We start from the raw sequence: 19054 nt of genomic DNA, 5'->3' as shown, positions 1-19054 counted from the left end.
TTAATTCCAAATACTGAGTCTTTTATTTTAAGCATATTTTAAGAGTATCACAAAAGATGAACATTATTGCTAAAAAAAAAAATCTAGATAATTTGATTATGATTTTTTTCTATTTTACTGAAGACATTGTATTATTATTTTCCTTTAAAGATGTAATCCTTTATTTGAAAGACACAGTGACAGAGACCTTCTATCTACTCCCCAAATGGCTTCAATGGCCAGGACAAAGCCAGGAGCCAGAAACCCAATTTAGTTTTCCCATATGGGTGGCTGGGACCCAAGTACCACTGGTTTCCCAAGCACATTAGCAGGGAGCTGGATTCTAAATGGAACTGCCAGGATTCAAACCAGTACTTCAATGTGGGATACTGGTATCAAAGGCAGAGGCTAAACTCACTGTGCCACAATGTCCACCCCCAAACCATTGCATTTTTAAAAAAAGATTTATTTACTTGAGAGGCAGACTTGGGGGCTGGGGGGATGGAGAGAGGTCTTTCATCTGCTGGTTAACTCACCAAATGGCTGCAACAGCCAGGACTGAGCCAGGCTAGGCCAATCTGAAGCCAGGAGCCAGGAGCTTCTTCCAGGTTTCCCATGTGCGTGCAGGGGCTCAATCACTTGGGCCATCCTCTACTGCTTTTCCAGGCCATTAGCAGACAGCTAGATCAGAAGTGGAACAGCTGGGACTCGAACCAGTGCCCATATGGGATGCTGGCATTGCAGGCAGAGGTTTAACCTACTACACCACAGTGCTGGCACCAAACCATTGCATTTTTAAAGAAAGGTTTAGTGGAGAAAATCTTTTATATCTAATAAGAGATACTCTGAATTATGTAATGAGGCCTACAAGCCACTAACACAATATTTGTTATCTTCAAAAATATTCAAAGCTGGAATATTAGATGGAATGAGGTAAGTTTTCATTTCTTCCCTAATCTCAAAAAAAATTTAAGTTCTATTTTTTATTTGAAAGGCAGAGACTGGGAGAAGAGAGATTTTCCATTCACTGGTTCACTCTCCAAAAGCCTGCAATGGCCACGGCTGGGCCAGGCTGAACCCAGGAGCCAGGAACTCCATCCAGGTCTCCCATGTGGGTAGCAGGGAATCAAGGACTTGAGCCACCACTTGCTGCCCTTGAGGGTATTAGTGGGAAGCTAGAATGGCAAGTGGAGCCAGGATTTGAACTCAGGCACTCAGATATGCGATGTAGGTTGTCCAAGTAGTATCTTAACCACTGTGTCAAACACCCATCCCTCAAATTCCTTTAAAAATAATTTATTTGAAAGGCCAGGGGTGGGGGAAGAGTGGAGAGAGAAAGAGAAATCTTCCATCTGGTGCTTCATTACCTAGATGGCCACAACAGCCAGGTCTGGGTCAGGCCAAAGTCAGGAGCTAGGAACTCCATCTGGATCTCCCAAATGGGATGGCAAGGACACAGGAAACTGGGTTATCCTCCACAGCCTCCCCATGCAGGAAGCTGGATGTGAGGTGGAGTAGCCAGGACTCGAACATGTATTTTGATATGGGATACTGGCATCCAAGGTGGCAGCTTAACCTGCTGTGCCACAATGCCAGCCTCTAAATTCCTTTTCACGAAGCTATCCCTTATTTTCAGACTTTACATTCATTCATTTCATATTTGACTATTTCTTCTGCTGACTAACAGAACTATACCTCTTATATTGAGATAAATCTAACTTGTATTTGTTGCATTTTTATTCAATTAATTAATTCATTAGATAACAGATACTATTACTGGAAAAAAGCTGTATCTTCAAAAAAATTCTGGAGAACATGTGTCATGAAAAAAATCATGCACAGTTTTCAAAATTTTTCTGCACCAAGAATAAACCTTTATCTCTAATCTCATTTTCCATGAACTTTTCAAAGTACCCATATACTAAAGTGGAGATCTAATTATTTTCAAGTTAATTTCACTTAAATAGTCACTAGAAATTAGTAGACTGACATTACCATGCACTTATTGACTTAAAATATTTTGAATGAGGGTGTTGTATTTGAGGGTAAAATATGAAAGCAAAAATGCTTTGTTTCCATGTCACTGTAATGGGGAATAAAACAATAATTCTTAAAAAGTACTAATGTAGGATACATGGTTTTTTTTTTTTTTTTTTTTTTTAAGATTTATTTATTTATTTGAAAGGCAGAGTTACAGAGAGGCAGAGGTAGAGAGGGTGAGACAGAGTCTTCCATCTACCGAGTCACTCCCCAAACAGCCACAACAGCTGGAGCTGAACTGATACAAAGCCAGGAGCCAGGAGCTTCTTCCAGGTCTCCCACGCAGGTACAGGGGCCCAAGGATTTGGGCTGTCTTCCACTGCTTTCCTAGGCCATAGCAGAGAGTGGGATAGGAAGAGGAGCAGCCAGGATTCGAACCTGTGCATATATGGGATGTTTCTGGCTCTGGCTTTGGCCTGGTCCAACTCTGGCTGTTGTAGGAGTGAACCAATCACTGGAAATGCTCACCCTCTCTCCCCCATCACTCTGCCTTTCAAATAAATACCCCATTTTTTTTTAAAGGAAATTAAATATACCAACTGATCATACGCTATGGGAAAGCTGGACCTCATGTTCAGTGATTAAAAAACACTGAAATTATACAATTAAAGTTATGCAAGTCAGATGGTGAAATGGGAAATGAAAATTAAAATGAAGCGGGATTAAGTACTTCTTTGCCTCCCAAATGCTCACACTGAACAGGGATCTGACAGTGCAAAACTGTATTTATAAAAATAAAGGCATTCAATCTTGCATTTCTCTAATGTGTACACATGACAGTGAAAGCACTCCATTGCAACAATGAATTAATAATCTCAAAATCCTCACTCATTTTCAGTTTTTAAGATGATCTGGCTGCCCATCTGGTGGTAATGAAATTTATGTACTCCATAGGATATGGTGTCTTTCTGACACACAGGTTCTGTGTGATCACTTTGCCACAGTCTGATAAGCCAGAAACCAAAACACATGAACTCTTTACATTAAAATTGAGAAATTTATTTTTCCATGAAATAGTAAGCAGAATTAAAGAAATATACAGCTTAAAACAGTTGAAATGACACTAAAATTTTAATGACAATTGTACATTATAGGCCAGAGGAAAAATGAATACTTTTAAATAATTAATTCACTTCAAAAATTTTGCTCAATAATTCACCTGAAATTAAACAGACACAATGGTGACTGGGATCTGGGCACCCTGTAAATGAAATAATGCCACTTCATCCTTCTCAAAAAAACTGTGATCCTAGTAAAACAGTGGTTCGGTTCTGCTCCCCCCTCACAGAGGCTCCCTCTCCACGCTATCATCTGCAAACGTGTGAACAATCTACCTGACTCTTCTGATGTGTAAGGAGGCTCATTTTGGTTCCACGTTAAAATACTTGCAGTAGTCAGTAAGAGAAATGTGACTTACTCAGCCTTTCTCAGAGAGAAGAGGCTTAAAATCTCAAACATATTGGTGGGTCATGGCTTTCTTCTAGTGCTCACTGAGGTCAAACTGCCTCATATACTTATAAATGTTAAAAGGTAAAATTACATCTCAACAGCAGCCAAAAATTTATATGTTTTTTATGTATTTACATTTTTTACATATTTACATGACCACATCAAATACTGAATTGTAGAAATAGGAGACCATCTATAAAGGCATTCAGTTAATGCCCTAGCATTATTTTCTTGTGCAAACAAACTTCTCAAACTTCATACAAAGCTAAAGACAGTCAACATTGCGAAGGCCACCATCCATGGTTAAAGAGCCAAATCTAAAACACAAGAGAAAAGAAATAAGGTAATCTCAAAATACTCATTTATTTGGGCCCAATATTTTAAAGAATACAAAATACTTTTCAGAGGGATAATTACTCTACAAGTTTATACAACTGTGATTTGTTCTATTTCTTATTAAAACAGAGTAGTATTATCATAAATAGATGAAAAAATACAATTCAGTGGTTGGGGAAGACCATTTAAGAGAAAATGAAAAGTGATGTCACTGAAAAAGAAACAAATGGATAATTCTTTTTGGTAGGGTGGGATCTGTAGGGCAAGGTGTGGAGTTGAGGGTAAGATAGACTCAGAAACCCTGCTGCAACAGCATGCTATTTGGGGGCATGCTGGAGAAACAAAACTGATTGAATAGGATGGGTCCATACCATTGTATTCTTGGGTATATGGATGTAACTTTTTTTTTTTAAGGTAATATGAGTTTAGAAACTTTTAAGCTGAGGGAGTGGCATGATTACTTCAGTATGTTGGAAGATTATCTTGGCCATAAGGCCCACGACAGATGGGACGAGTCTGGGGTTAAGGAAATAGGTCAGGAGGTAATTACTATGGCTCCTACACGAAGGGGAAAGAAGAGCTGTTCGCGGATGACAAGGAGACACAGAGGCAGTGTGAAGGAAGACCACCAAATGTGTTAATAGGGAGTAAAAGTGTCTAAAACAATTTACAGTTAATAAAGCCAGAGAAAGATGGTCTTACTGAAGAGAATGAGGAAATTAGACGGGACACTGAGTTGGGAAAAATGATTTTAGGTAGCAAAAAAAATGTGAAGTGTTGCGGTATCTACACAGAGGCAGGGTACTATAATATTCTGCACAAGACCTCGCTTCCATTATTAGTTCTGTCCCAAATCCTTAATATTTAAGGATTATTAATATTTAAGTTAAGACTCTGCCTTGTTCTATCATCCATATACTGTCAAATAAACCTACAAATAAAACACAGAAGGAGGTGGCTGGCTGGATGTGCTCTACACAAGTAGGGATTTTTATTCCACAAGGCGTAAGTTGTTCACTATAGAAGTTTGTTAAATCGTATTCTAACAGTCTCTTCTACTTACTGATCTTTACCTTTATAGGATGAATACAGGATGTAGCTAAAGTTGTGAGGAAAACTAAGTGGATACTATAAAAAGTTAGATAATCACTATGTTGTTTCTAATAACAAGTAGGAAAAATTAAAACAAACAACAAACAAACATACTAGCAGGAAATTCCCAGAAAACACAAAAACTGAATAACCATGAAGAAAGAGAATTGACATCACTATTAATCAAAGAAATACAAATTAAAACAAGTTGGCAAAAACTGAAAAATACTTAACACTGGTGATATTCAGTGTTGCCAAAGGCATATGTTTTGTCTGTTTAAGATTATAAGATAGAACCCATTTAAAGAACACATTTATTATCATCCTTCAAAATTTAAACACACATAACTATCTATGACCTAGAAATTTGGTTATCTAGAAATTGATCCCTCAAACATTTTTACATAAGTACCTGAAGATGTATACACACATATACACACACAACACACACAAATGTCTACACAAACTGAAATACGGTTTCTACTTGTGCAAAATGAGAAACAGCTTCAGTGTCCAACAAACAGAAAAGGGTTCGATAGCTTATAGTGGGGAACAGGTTAGGTGAGGAAATGGGAGGCTGTCCTTAATGTGCTGTACTATGAGAATTAATGGTAAAACCTGTCTTCAAACAGTACTTTATACTTTGTGTGTCTGTGTGGGTGCAAATAGTAGAAATCTCTACTTAGTATAGAGTTGGTCTTCTGTTTAATTAAAAACAAATCTTAATGGAAAATGGAATGGGAGAGGGAGTAGGAGGTGGGATGGGAGTGGGGGTGGGAGGGTGGGAACAGGGGGGAAGAAACACTATATTCCTAAAAGCTGTACATATGAAATTTGTATTTATTAAATAAAAAACTTACCAAAAAAAGTTATGGAAAACAGAACTAAAAGGTAAGTTTATTTTTGGTGGAAAAAACATTGAAATATTTTTCAAATGTTCATAGAAAATGTGTACCATACAAAAACCAGGCATGGATTACAAAGTAGCTCTGTACCAAAATAAACTTATCTTACAGTTTAATTTTTCATGAACTTTTTGAAGAACCTTTGTAGATGGATATGCACTATGTATAAATCACTATACAGGATGACTTTTGCATTACTCACCTTTCCAAAATATGATTATTTTCAGCAAGTTCTTTAACCACTCCTTCCATTTCTTCCTTTAATTTCTTCATACTATACATACAAAAAAAAAAAAACCTCAAAAATATACAAATGTTTTAGAATTATATTTGTTTTAATTTTCTAGATCTAGTCATCATTAAATAACATTATCAGAGACTGTATTCACAATAAACAAACAATACAATAGCAAGATTACAAACTAAAATAAAAATAATGGGCCGGCACCGTGGCTCAATAGGCTAATCCTCCACCTTGCGGCGCCGGCACACCAGGTTCTAGTCCCGGTTGGGGCACCGGATTCTGTCCCGGTTGCCCCTCTTCCAGGCCAGCTCTCTGCTATGGCCCAGGAGTGCAGAGGAGGATGGCCCAAGTGCTTGGGCCCTACACCCGCATGGGAGACCAGAAGCACCTGGCTCCTGGCTTCAGATCAGCGCGGTGTGCCGGCCGTGGCGGCCACTGGAGGGTGAACCAACGGCAAAGGAAGACCTTTCTCTCTGTCTCTCTCTCTCTCACTGTCCACTCTGCCTGTCAAAAAAGCAAAACAAAACAAAACAAAACAAAAAATAATGGAAAGATCACAGTCACCAAATGATAAGTTTCTTACCCAAGAGTCATTTCCACTAATGTGTTAGAACTTGGATAAACTGGGGTCATGGTATGTTTGATTCCACTGGAGGCTGCAAACATTTTCTGAGGCAGAGTTTCTTGTAACTAAAACGATAAAAACCCACATCAGTTACAGAAGAAAAGTACTAGAGATCTTAGATCAACTATTATAGCTTTCAGTAAGTCCTTTATAGCTTTTTTTACTTCAAAACATCAATGAGACAACATTAAATAAATGCCCTTATATTTTTTTCTTATAGATGATAAGAATGGTTTAACAGATATTTTTGCTTATAAACCATCTAAATTCTTAAAAATTTGCTCAAAATGGCTATCAAAAATTGGTGGGTAGAAGTGAATACAGGAACAATATGTCCTTCTTCTCCATTCTCAATCACTATCAGATATAAACTGGGAAGAATTTTAATTTTTCCTAATGGGATAAAGGCTTTTTTCTAGATACTTTTGATAGCTGTACCTCATTAGTATAGTCTTGATACTTTGATACTTCTTCTTCAATATCGAAACACTGGTTAGTTAGAGATAACAACTGTTTCCTAAGATGAAGCATCTTTCTGAAAACCAAAAAGCAGCAGTTAATGAAGCAATCTAGTGAAATATTCCTACTTAAAATACACATTGTATCACAGTCACTAATCACCCAAAACAAGTTTGCTTACCTCATCCACTCTTCTGACTTATCCAAAAATGCTTCGTACTTTTTAACACATTCATCTGAAAAGTGGGTCATAGCTTTTGTTGCATGGTAATATAATTTTTGCCTGTAATTTAGAGATAACCAATCAAAGAAGCTTAAAGCAACCTTACTTCTAATAAACACTTTCAAATATATGAAATTTATCTGCTTCCTGCAGTGATTCCTGTGGCTTTAGAATATTTATAGTAAAAAGCAAAGGTTCCTAAGACAATACTGAAGCACCAAGACCAGAATGCAGATGTTCCAAAAGTACTTGTTGCCTGGGGTTAAAGTTGGGAAGGTGGCTAAGTCCACCCTTCCCTCTGTTCTCTACAACTGTCCGGCAGTCAAGAGCCACATGAGCCACAAGATGACTGAGCGGAATGAGGACCTTTCTCCACCATCTCACCCTTGTAACCTCCCAATTACAGCCTCAAAAATAAACACACATAGAGCAATGCTTAGGGGCTGGTGTTGTGGCCTAGCGGGTAAAACTGCCACCTGAAATGCCGCCATCCAATATGGATGTGGGTTTGAGTCCTGGCTACTCTACTTTCCATCCAGTTCTCTGCTGGTGTGCCTGGGAAAGCAATGGAAGATGGCCCAAGTGCTTGTGCCTCTGTACCCATGTGGGAGACCAGGATGAAACTCTTGGCTCCCAGCTTTGGCCTAGTCCAGCCCTGGCTGTTGTGCCATCTAGGGAGTGAACCTGCGGATGGAAGATTTCTGTCTCTCCCTAACTCTTTCAAATAGGTAAATAAATTCTTCAAAAAACAAAAAGGCCTTTAAAGTCAGGATTAAAATGCATTTTTGTTGTAATTAATTACAACTTTAATATTAATAAAGATAATTCAAATAGCACCAAAAATAACTAATTATTAAGTATAATCTAGATACTTACTTATCAAATTTGTGGATTTGTTCTTCGTTATAAGCTAGTCCTAGAAATAAGAAAATATATTACCTTTGTTATTGCAGAATTATGTCATGTCCTTTTTTTCTTTTGAGATAATTCCTTCAAAAAGGCTAAGAGATTAAAGCACGTCGTAGACTCGTGGGGCCATGGGCTACATATGACTCACATATGCTTTTTGCTTTGATCTATATAGTGTTAACATTAGAAAAAAATAATTAACTTGGGCATGCGTTTAGCAGTGGTTACAATGCTGCCTGGGACACCTGCATCCCGTATCTGAGTGCTGGATTTGTTTCATCCTAATGTGTAACACACCCTGAGAGGCAGAAGGTGAAAGCTCAAGAACCTGTGTCCCTGACACCAAGCAGGGCACCAGAATGGAGTTCTGGGCTCTTGGCCTTTGCCTGGCCTTGTCCTGCTGTTGTGGTCATCTGGGGAGTGAACAGCTGATTGAAAATCTCTGTATGTCTCCTTCACATAAAAAGTGAAATAACTTAAAAAAATTATCATGCCAACATGCAAAAATTTGGGTATTTCTAACAAAATCTGTATTTTTACCTTTTTTTGAGAAACAGCATTAGGTGAACATCAGGTAAGTCTTAGCACTGACCTCCTTCTAGGTGGGGAATCTACGCTGGAATCCATCTCAGGCTCCACTGGCCAAACTCATTCCTTTCTCTTAACTACCTGGCCTCTAAACATTTTAGAATATAGGACTATGATTTAAAATATCCAAAAGGCTGGTTTCAGAATAATTTTTAGTACATTCCACTTTTTTCCTGACACATCTAAAACAAGTAATGTAAGTAGCCACTCTTGCAAGTAAATCAAACTGATTCAGTTGATTTACAACTACAAAAGCTGATTCACTAGATTAACAAGTAGCAAACTGTACTTACTTCGTTCTGCTTTGTCTTTTTTGAACTGGTAGTAAATCTCTGTGATGCAATTTAACAGGACCTGTAGTTTTTCTACACTGTTAAAGGAAGAAAAATCCAAATAAATTGAGTTGATGTAAAAGAGGACATTTAATAATAAGAGCAGAAACTAACCACAGAACTAGAACCTACTTTCTGTCTTTTGGATGTGTGCCTTCTTGATGTGCCCATGCATCTGCCAGCAATCCACCTGGAGATAACCTGCTGTCCACATCCTGAAGACTGGTTTCTATTGTTCCCTGAGAACTGGAAAGCTACATAAAACCAATGGGTTGAGCTCCAGATTGCCACAAGTCAGAGACAGTAAACACAATGCTAATGGAGACTAAAGCTTGGATTACATTTCTTTTGTGGATTACTCCAACTCAAAACACAGTAATTATTTCCATCTTTAAGAGTAGTTTCTTAGGCTGATTTCCACCAAGAATAAGGTATGATACTAAAACATGAGACCAACTACTAGGCAATACATTTTATAAAATACTTCATACAGTGAATATCCTTTTAAAAAACATGTAAAACATATCATTCAATTATCTTCTGTTTTCTTATCCATAAAAAATGGCTACTACTACTCTACTTCATAGAGTTGTGAAAATTAAATAGCATTAAGCCAAGTATAAAGTGTAGCATACAACATCTGTGCTCTCTGTTTAGAGGCCTAATAATTCATCTTAATAATGGAAAAGAAACCTCATCTAAGATATTTCATTATAAGATTACAAAGTTTATCACTTATCCACCACAAAACTGAGTATTTGTAAAACTTACGAAAATGGATAAAGGTTAGACTTAAAGAACAAAAATGTTTAGGCCAGTACTGCGGCTCACTAGGCTAATTCTCCACCTGCGGCGCTGGCACCCCAGGTTCTAGTCCCGGTCGGGGCGCCAGATTCTGTACTGGTTGCTCCTCTTCCAGTCCAACTCTCTGCTGTGGCCCCAGAAGGCAGGGGAGGATGGCCCAAGTGCTTGGGCCCTGAACCCGCATGGGAGACCAGGGAGAGGGACCTGGCTCCTGGCTTTGGATTGGTGCAGCGCGCTGGCCACAGCGGCCATTTTGGGGGTGAACCAACGGAAAAAGGAAGACCTTCCTAAGTAGCAGTTCAAACTGCTGCTAGCAACAGTGTGATTCTTGTTAGACTTGGTATTATAATTTTTTAAGTTTTGATAATTTGAATGAAAAGATTGTTGTATTACTGTTATTGCAAGGTACTCTTTTCTATTGGATTTCAACAATTTTTCAAGAATTTTGCTACTACATGTGTTTTCTACATTTGTAAATTATCTAAATTTTTTGCCCAATTTTACTGCAGACAATATTTTCCTTATCAATTTACTTAATGTTATCTTATACACTTTTGGAGTAATTTTATAAAAACAAGCTGTGTCACATTATAACTTACTGCTCTTCAACATTATTTTTTCAACATATAGACTTACGTTTTTATTTAGGCAAATACATATCTTGGTTTTTGTTTTTTAACATTAATGTTATGCCCAATATATGGAAAATAGTGTGTGGTAAAAGGTATTTTTCATAGCATTGCATACGAGAGTGAAAAAGAGCAAACCTCCTGAAGCACTAACAGGGGAATTATAATTAAGACTAAAATTAATCTATTGGCTGTACTATTATATTAATAAAAAAAACAGTGTTAACAAAAAATCTTGAAAAATGCATATACCATGTTATACAAAAAACAAAACAGAAACACACCTCCATGTTTATAGAGTAACAATTTTTAAATACGCATTTAAGAAAGTGAAAACAGCTGTCAAAGTTTTAGCAGCATCAGAACCAGCTGAGGGGTCTGTTAAGAGGGCCCTTATTAGGCCCAACCATCAGTTTCTGATCACAGTGGGGTTCAAAAAGTTGCATTTCCAGCAAATCTCCAGGTGAGGCTGCTTCTATCGGTCCAGGAACCACTCTGAGAAACTACAGAACACTAAACAAGACTTTAAATAATATTTTTGGGTGGCGAATATATATGGTATTATTTCTACTTAGTAATTTTACTTCCATGGTTGGAATTTTTTTTTAAGGTCTCCATAAGGAAAGAAGCCACAGCAAGTCAACAGTTTATGAGAAGAAAAAATGAAACCAGTTAGACAGTAGCTGGCTTGAGAGTTCAAGTCCTGATGTTATAGCCCTGAGCTTCCAGCTACTTGGAATCTGTACTTTGACTCTAAAGTCTAAGTCTCACAAAAATGTTACAAAAACGAGACACACTTTGGAGTCCCCAAAGTAAAATGTAAGTTTGATTGAAAGCACTGAAATGATGCTGGCAATGAAAGAAGTGTCCACCGGGCCCATGAGCTACTGAGGTTTTAGGGCAACTGTAGGAAAAGAATAAAAAACATTACAATTAGAAGGCTGCCTATATTCAAATACAGGCAAATAATGGGAAAGGCGATTTCTTGCTTCTCTGACTTTTAATTGCTTTATTCTACAGCAATGTCTTTCAAACTTGTCTGACTATGACTCATAGTAAGAAATCCATTGATTTAACCCAGCAACATTTCAAGTTTTTTTATATATATATATAAAAATATACACACACACCAAAAGTTTTATGGAATAGTGACTGCCTTATTATGTGATGTATGCTGATCTTTTTTATTCCATTTAAAAACACTGCTGAGGGGATTGCCATTGTGGCACAGTGGGTTAAGTCATGTCATGCGACGCTGGCATCCCATATGGGCACTGGTTTGAGTCCCAGCTGCTCCACTTCCGCTCCAGTTCCCTGCTAATGCACCTGGGAAAGCAGCAGAAAATGGCCCAAGTGTTTGGGCCCCTGCCACCCTTGTGGGAGACCTGAATGAAGCTCCTGGCTTTGGCCTGGTGACTGTAATGCATTAAATTGCATAACCTACAAGTTGTTCATGACTCAAACTTGTATTTTGAAAACCACTGTTTTAAATCTAAAATGAAGGGAAATAAACTAAAGGCCAGCCTAAGATGCAGAGAAAAAGGATATCGTATCACGTTCCTTTTCTCTTTTACCTTACCATCTGTTTTATTAAAGACTACTTTCAATAATAAAAGCTTACAAGAGTACAGTATTTTTTTTCTCATTTAATTGGTACAATAACCAATTAACCTCACCTGAGATGAAAAGGGTGTGAAACTGCCCGTTTTAGAGAAAAAGAAACAAAGGATGTAAAGAAATAAAGGCCCCACTTAAGTAGCCAGGCAGCAGTAACTAGATAAATAGGGGCAGATCTTGGATTATTAATCAGCTCTCACAATGTCTAATTCTACGTACTTCTACAATACATTTTAATGATGAGATTTGGAGACTCTCTGGAATGCTGTTGCATTTCTTGGCAGAGTACGGACATGCACCCTGATTCATTTTTCTAGTTACAGAAATAACTCTCAGTTTTAAGGAGCCCAAGTTTTTTGTTCCATGGTTTTTACTTTAGGAAAGATTTGACAATGTTTTTCTACTTTCCAACTATTTCTAAACAAGCTTATACTCTGCATAAAACTGCATGCTAAATCACATACAGGAATATGCTTTAATTGCCACAGCCACAACACAAGAGTATTACGAATTTCAGAAACAGAGGAGAAGCAATGGATTTAAAGTGTAGCAGACATTTGGAAATGTTATAAAGAACTTCCTAATGATGGGAAAAGGCTACTCTTTCTATGGAGATCCTTAGAAATACCATAAATCTAAGAAAGTTTAAATGTAATCTTGCCAGCAATTATGAACCTACAATTTTTTAAAATTTTATAAATACTTACTCTCAACAATTTTGTGTGAATGTCTGAAATTTCACCTAACTCTGCTGCTTCTAGATTGATCTTCATCAACTTTTCATATCTGCATGAGAAGTCATAGGAGAAAAAGTAATGAGTACAATGAATACAGATTTTTTAGAAACTATAAATTATTTTTATTACAACCATTTAATCAAAAATTGATTCAAAGTCTATAAACCAATGATTCTAAGAACACTTGATGCTTTCCTAAAGCATCGTACAGTAGTCCCCTCTTAAATGTGGCTTTCTTTCTGTGGTTTTAGTTACCAGTGTTCTGCTGTGGACTCAATATGTTAGTTGGAAATTTTCAGAAATAAGCAATTCATAAATTATAAATTAAACGCTATCTTGCTCCTCTCTGCCTGGGACAGGAATTATTCCTCTGTTCAACATATCTACCCTGTATACATCACCTGCCCACTAATCACCTGGTCGATGTCTCAGTTATTGGATCTACTGTTCCAGTACTGTAGTGTTTATATTTATGAGTTGGTGCTATTTGTGGTTTCAGGCATCTACTGGGGGTCTTGGAATATATCCCCTAAGCGTACAGGAGAACTACCATAGTTCTGCTTATAAATTTGTAGACTGAGGAATAAAATAGAAAAGCCAAATTAATTTCAAATAATCATTGGACAAAATAACAAAAATACTAGATTTCATAATTAAAGGTTAATAGTAACTACTGACTTAATTTATTGTATTTCCTCTGCAGTATAAACAGTAGAGCCTAGAGCCTTGAAAGAGGTTAATTTAAAATATTCTATTTCAAAAGACATTCTCAGTGATGAACAATTCCTAAAATTCTAAAAATACTACCAAAAGGCTATGTTAGAAAATCTCTTCCTTCTTTTATATTTTCTTTTTTTGTTTGTTTGTTTGTTTGTTTGTTTTTGACAGGCAGAGTGGACAGTGAGAGAGAGAGACAGAGAAAGGTCTTCCTTTGCCGTTGGTTCACCCTCCAATGGCCGCCGCGGCCGGCGCGCTGCAGCCGGCGCACCGCACTGATCCGATGGCAGGAGCCAGGTACTTATCCTGGTCTCCCATGGGGTGCAGGGCCCAAGCACCTGGGCCATCCTCCACTGCACTCCCTGGCCACAGCAGAGAGCTGGCCTGGAGGAGGGGCAACCGGGACAGAATCCGGCGCCCCGACCGGGACTAGAACCCGGTGTGCCGACGCCGCAAGGCGGGGGATTAGCCTAGTGAGCTACGGCGCCAGCCGCTTCTTTTATATTTTCTTACTGACATTTTCTACTTTATCAGATAGAAATAAGATTTTTCTGGGGCCAGCATTGAGGCACAGTGGGGAAGCCACCACCTGTGACTCCAGCATCCCATGAGTCCGGTTCCGGTCCCACATGCTCTACTTCCGATCCAGCCCACTGCTAATGCACCTGGGAAGGCAAAAGACTGCCCAGGTGCCTGGGCCCCTGCCACCAACATGGGAGACCCAGACCGGGGTCCAAGCTCTTGGCTTCAGCCATTTGGGGAGTGAACCAGCAGGTGGAAGAGCTAATTTTGTCTCTCTTCCCCTGTCTCTGTGACTCTACCTTTCAAATAAATATATAAATCTTGAAAAAAAAATTGTTTCTATCTCTTCTCCCTTTTCATTCACAAAAAGAAGGAGATGGTGTCTATTTTTTATTGAGAAAGCTGGTATTTTTCCATTTGTGATGATGAAGTTCCCACTAGCCTAAGGCTGCTCCTTCATACAAACACTTGCATAGCATGTTATAGCTTGCCAAGAATAATGAAATAAACTGGAATGGAGCAACATTTAAACTTTTAACAACTTCAAGCAAAGAAAGAATCTACTCACACTTTCACAGTTTTTTCAATGTTTCTGATGCAGAAATCCAATGTGATCACAACTTCTGTCTTTTTGTGAACAGCTTCATTGTAATCATCTTTAACTAATTCACTAAAAAAAAAAATTTTCCATTAGTGTACCTATTTTTTGGTCTATCACTCATTCCACTGTTGACTGCATTTCATAAGAATATTCTTGATACATTATAAAAGTCAATCACATTTTTGGGGATGCTATCAAAAACATATCTGACTTTTTGACACACTAGGGCACTTGTATTCTCACAAACTGATACTACTTAGAAGGTTAACAGTTTAGAAACCTAAACCATTAATTATATCAAGGAATAAAAGATAATTCACAAATAAGTTGTACTATATTACATTTTATACCACCACCAGAATTAATTTTTACTACTCATAGATCGCTTTCTGCTTTATACTTTAAACCAATCAATGTGACAACAGAAGTAGAAGACTAACAACACAGTACATGATACTTGTTAATGATGGGCTTTTGATCTACCTTGGAGATCAATAAAACAAGGCCTCATGAGCTAATGTTTAATTTCTTTAAAAGTTATAAAAACAAAGAGAAGGCCCACGAAGTTTAAAATATTTACTAATGGACCCTTTAAAGTAAAAGTTTGATCTCCACTAAAAACTATTTTTCATGCCTGATTAATGTCATGAAAATATACTAATACAAATAGTATAAAGAAACAGCAAAAGGAATAGAATCTTCCTGGATCAATGACTTGGGTACATAACAGCAAAAGAAAACAAAGCTATTAGTACAATGAGATTTTTCCAGAAATTATTTAGTAAAAACTGAATTTTTTAATGGAAACAGAAAAGAAAAATTGGTTATGGGAACAAACTGAAAAACATCATAAGCAAATTTATGGTTTTTTAAAAATTTTTATTTTATTTTTATTTTATTTTATTTTATTTTATTTTATTTTATTTTATTTTATTTTATTTATTTATTTAGACAGGCAGAGTGGACAGTGAGAGAGAGAGAGAAAGGTCTTCCTTTGCTGTTGGTTCACCCTCCAATGGCCGCCGCGGCTGGCGCGCTGTGGCCGGCGCACCGTGCTGATCCGATGGCAGGAGCCAGGTGCTTCTCCTGGTCTCCCATGGGGTGCAGGGCCCAAGGACTTGGGCCATCCTCCACTGCCTTCCCGGGCCACAGCAGAGAGCTGGTCTGGAAGAGGGGCAACCGGGACAGAATCTGGCACCCCGACCGGGACTAGAACCTGGTGTGCCGGCGCCACAAGGTGGAGGATTAGCCTAGTGAACCGTGGCACCGGCCAAATTTATGGTTTTACACAATGCTAACAGGGCCTAAAAAAGATAAAAACAAGAAGGATGAAGTACTTCAGATGTAACTGTGTAAGAAAATATGGTATGAGGTGAGGATACATAACCTGCCATGAGCATTAAAGCTCAAGGGCATTATACAGCAAGCTGAGCCCAGAAAACACTTTTCTTAGCATCTTTTGGACAAAAGGCCCTCATACATGTACACACAAAACTAAAAAGCCTCAATCAGGGCCAGCGCTGTGGCACAGCAGGTGAAGCTGCTGCCTGCAGTGCCAGCATCCCTTATAGGTGTTGGTTCAAGTCCCGGCTGCTCTACTTCCAATCTAGCTCCTTACTAATGCACCTGTGAAAACAGTGGAGGATGGTCCAAGTGCTTGGACCTCGTGGGAGACCTGGATGAAGCTCCTGCCTCATGGCTTCAGAACAGCCATTTGGGGAGTGGATCAAAGGATGGAGGGTGTCTTTCTTTCGTTCCTCCTCTCTTATCTTTCTCTGGCTCTCTCTCCACTTGTAGCCCTGCCTTTCAAATAAATTAATTGATTTAAAAAAAAGAGACTTCAAATGGTATGTAGAGCTGTGTTAATTCCCAAAAGAAATCCATTTATTTTCCACTTTGATCAGAAAGATAACATCTATAAATCATGAAAATTTCAAAAAGAAAAAATGGTCAAAATCATATCCATCTTATATTTCCTTAGTGTCATTCTCAGGAAGAGAATATTCAGCCAAATGTTCAATACTTTGTTTCATAATTTTTTTAAAAAATATTTTATTCATTTATTTGAGAGGTAGTGTTACAGACAGAGGGAGAGACAGAGAGAAAGGTCTTCTATCCACTGGTTCACTCCCCAAATGGCTGCAATGGCCAGAGCTGAGCCGATCCTGAGCCAGGAGATTCTTCTGGGTCTCCTACTCAGGTGCAGGGTTCCAAGCAGTTGGGCCACCTTCTACTGCTTTCCTAGGCCACAGTAGAGAGCTGGATTGGAAGAGCAGCTGGGACTTGAACCAGCACACATATAGGATGTCAGTGCCACAGGCAGAGGCTTAGCCCACTAAGCCAAAGCAGGGGCCCCTCAGAATGTTTTAAATGATTAATTTAAAACATCGGCTTTGATGGAACCAGCATTGTGGTATACAGTGAGTTAAGCGTCTGCCTGCAACACTAGCATCCCATATGGGCTCTGGTTTGAGTTCTGGCTGCTCCCTGCTAATGCACCTGGGAAAGAAGAAGATGGCCCAAGTGCTTGGGCCCCTACCACTCATGTGGGAGACCAAGATGGAGTTCCTGGCTCCTAGTTTCTGCCTGGTCCACTCCTGGTTGTTTTAGCCATTTGGGGAGTGAACCAGTAGATGGAGGATCTCTCCCTCTCTAACTCTACCTTTCAAATAAATACAATAAATACTTTTTTTCTCCTTAAATTGGCTTTGAAATTATTTGTCAAGGTGAAAGTATAGTAATGTTGTATGATCCCACTGATATAAAATGTTTGGAATAGGCAATTCTACACAAAGTAAATCAGTGGTAGCCTAGATCTTGAGAGGTTTAGTGAAAAATACGGAAGAAATTTTAATGTGTATAGAGTTTCTTTTTGGGGTAATGAAAATGTTCTAAAACTAATGGTGATGGCTTGCACAACTCTGGGAATATATTTAAAACCACTGAACAGTATACTCTGAGTGAGTGAGTCATAAAGTGGGTGAACTGTATCTTAACAATATGGTTAAAAAAAAAGTAAACGTGTACTTCATTTGGAAAAAAGGTAGCAAATGGAGGAAACTTCTGAGGATTTAACCCCAAGAAAATAGATTGTATTGTATTCTAACAATGCCAAAGCCATCCCATATAGTGAAATGTCAAGAAGTCAAGGTCTTGGTATAGAAACTAATATACTATCACACCTTCCCATGTGGACAAAATTTCAAAATAAGATACTATTTGTCCTATTTGTCTTATAATTGACTCAAATATAATTCAAATGAAAAATGCTACATGTTTAGTTGAAGTGGAACAAATGTATTATGATAAAGATCAAGTACCTTTTCCTAGCTAGTTTGAAGAAGTATGAATAATGGGTGATTACCATTTAGTGAGGTCTACATAAAGATCAATTTTCAGATTTCAATCTATTACTTACATCAACCATCGGATTCCCTTTCGCATTAATTCCTGATAAAGCAGCAAGGTACCAGCAATTCTACAGGCATAACACACAACTCCTGTGATTGTCTAATGAAGAAATAAAAAAAAGTTAGCATTTGGTGCTATGGTTCAGGTAATAACAATTTTTACACAAGATTTCTCAAGCTTTAGATTACTATCAGGTTAATTGAAAATGCAATAAGCTATCAATTTCTAAAAGACATAAGTACTTCATCTTTAACATGATCTTTACATAGATTTCAATGAACAAAATTTTCTTATAATGAGCTCAAGAAAGGACAGAACATAAAGAAGAGAGAATATAAAATAACTTGTAATGGATAACAATTTAAATGGGTAACAATAGCAGTTATTCAAGCATAGATACGAAGATGACCAATACATTTTACTGCTTCTACTATTGATGAGAAAATTTAAAATTCAGGTGTTTACATACTAATCTAATTACATACTAACCTTAGCCATGCTAGCATCCCCGTCTAAATCATAACGTGGATGTACTTTAGGGAGGGAAACTGAAATATGAAGTAAAATACTTAAGATCAGAAATATTCTGAATAAACTACTTTCTTCTTTAATACTCAAATAGAGCATAAACAAGTTAAACATTAGTGGCAAAACTCTTTCAGTTCATTTTTTTCTGGCTAAAAAACAAAACAAAACAAAACAAACAAAAAACTACTGGGAGCTGGAGTAGAGGGCATCTCATATGCACGCTGGTTTGAATCTGAGCTGCTCTACTTCCAATCCAGCTCCCTGCTAATGTGCCTGGGAGGGCAGTGCAAGATAGCCCAAATACCAA

General features: G+C 37.9%; 1 protein-coding gene across 2 annotated transcripts in view; it reads right to left on the bottom strand.

Annotated features, from left to right (window-relative positions):
* Positions 1-2996: 2996 nt before the first annotated feature.
* The window catches only part of TBK1 (TANK binding kinase 1), a 49986-nt gene continuing 33928 nt past the window's right edge, over positions 2997-19054 (bottom strand). For both annotated transcript variants that reach the window (XM_008256737.5, XM_089308615.1), the window contains 12 exons: positions 18709-18767; positions 18227-18318; positions 14776-14877; positions 12939-13017; positions 9314-9435; positions 9143-9219; positions 8229-8268; positions 7311-7412; positions 7109-7205; positions 6629-6735; positions 6004-6075; positions 2997-3785 (listed from right to left, as the gene is read on the bottom strand). In XM_008256737.5, coding sequence (XP_008254959.1) covers positions 3734-3785; positions 6004-6075; positions 6629-6735; positions 7109-7205; positions 7311-7412; positions 8229-8268; positions 9143-9219; positions 9314-9435; positions 12939-13017; positions 14776-14877; positions 18227-18318; positions 18709-18767 — 1001 coding nt within the window. In that variant the 3' untranslated portion in view covers positions 2997-3733. The remainder of the gene's footprint in view (positions 3786-6003; positions 6076-6628; positions 6736-7108; positions 7206-7310; positions 7413-8228; positions 8269-9142; positions 9220-9313; positions 9436-12938; positions 13018-14775; positions 14878-18226; positions 18319-18708; positions 18768-19054) is intronic.

This window comes from Oryctolagus cuniculus, chromosome 11, assembly GCF_051225735.1.
Source record: "Oryctolagus cuniculus isolate XC-2025 breed Fujian yellow rabbit chromosome 11, ASM5122573v1, whole genome shotgun sequence".
Taxonomy (NCBI): domain Eukaryota; kingdom Metazoa; phylum Chordata; class Mammalia; order Lagomorpha; family Leporidae; genus Oryctolagus; species Oryctolagus cuniculus.
The sequence above is the reverse complement of the archived record's forward strand: the minus strand, read 5'-3'. Positions and strand labels throughout refer to the sequence as shown.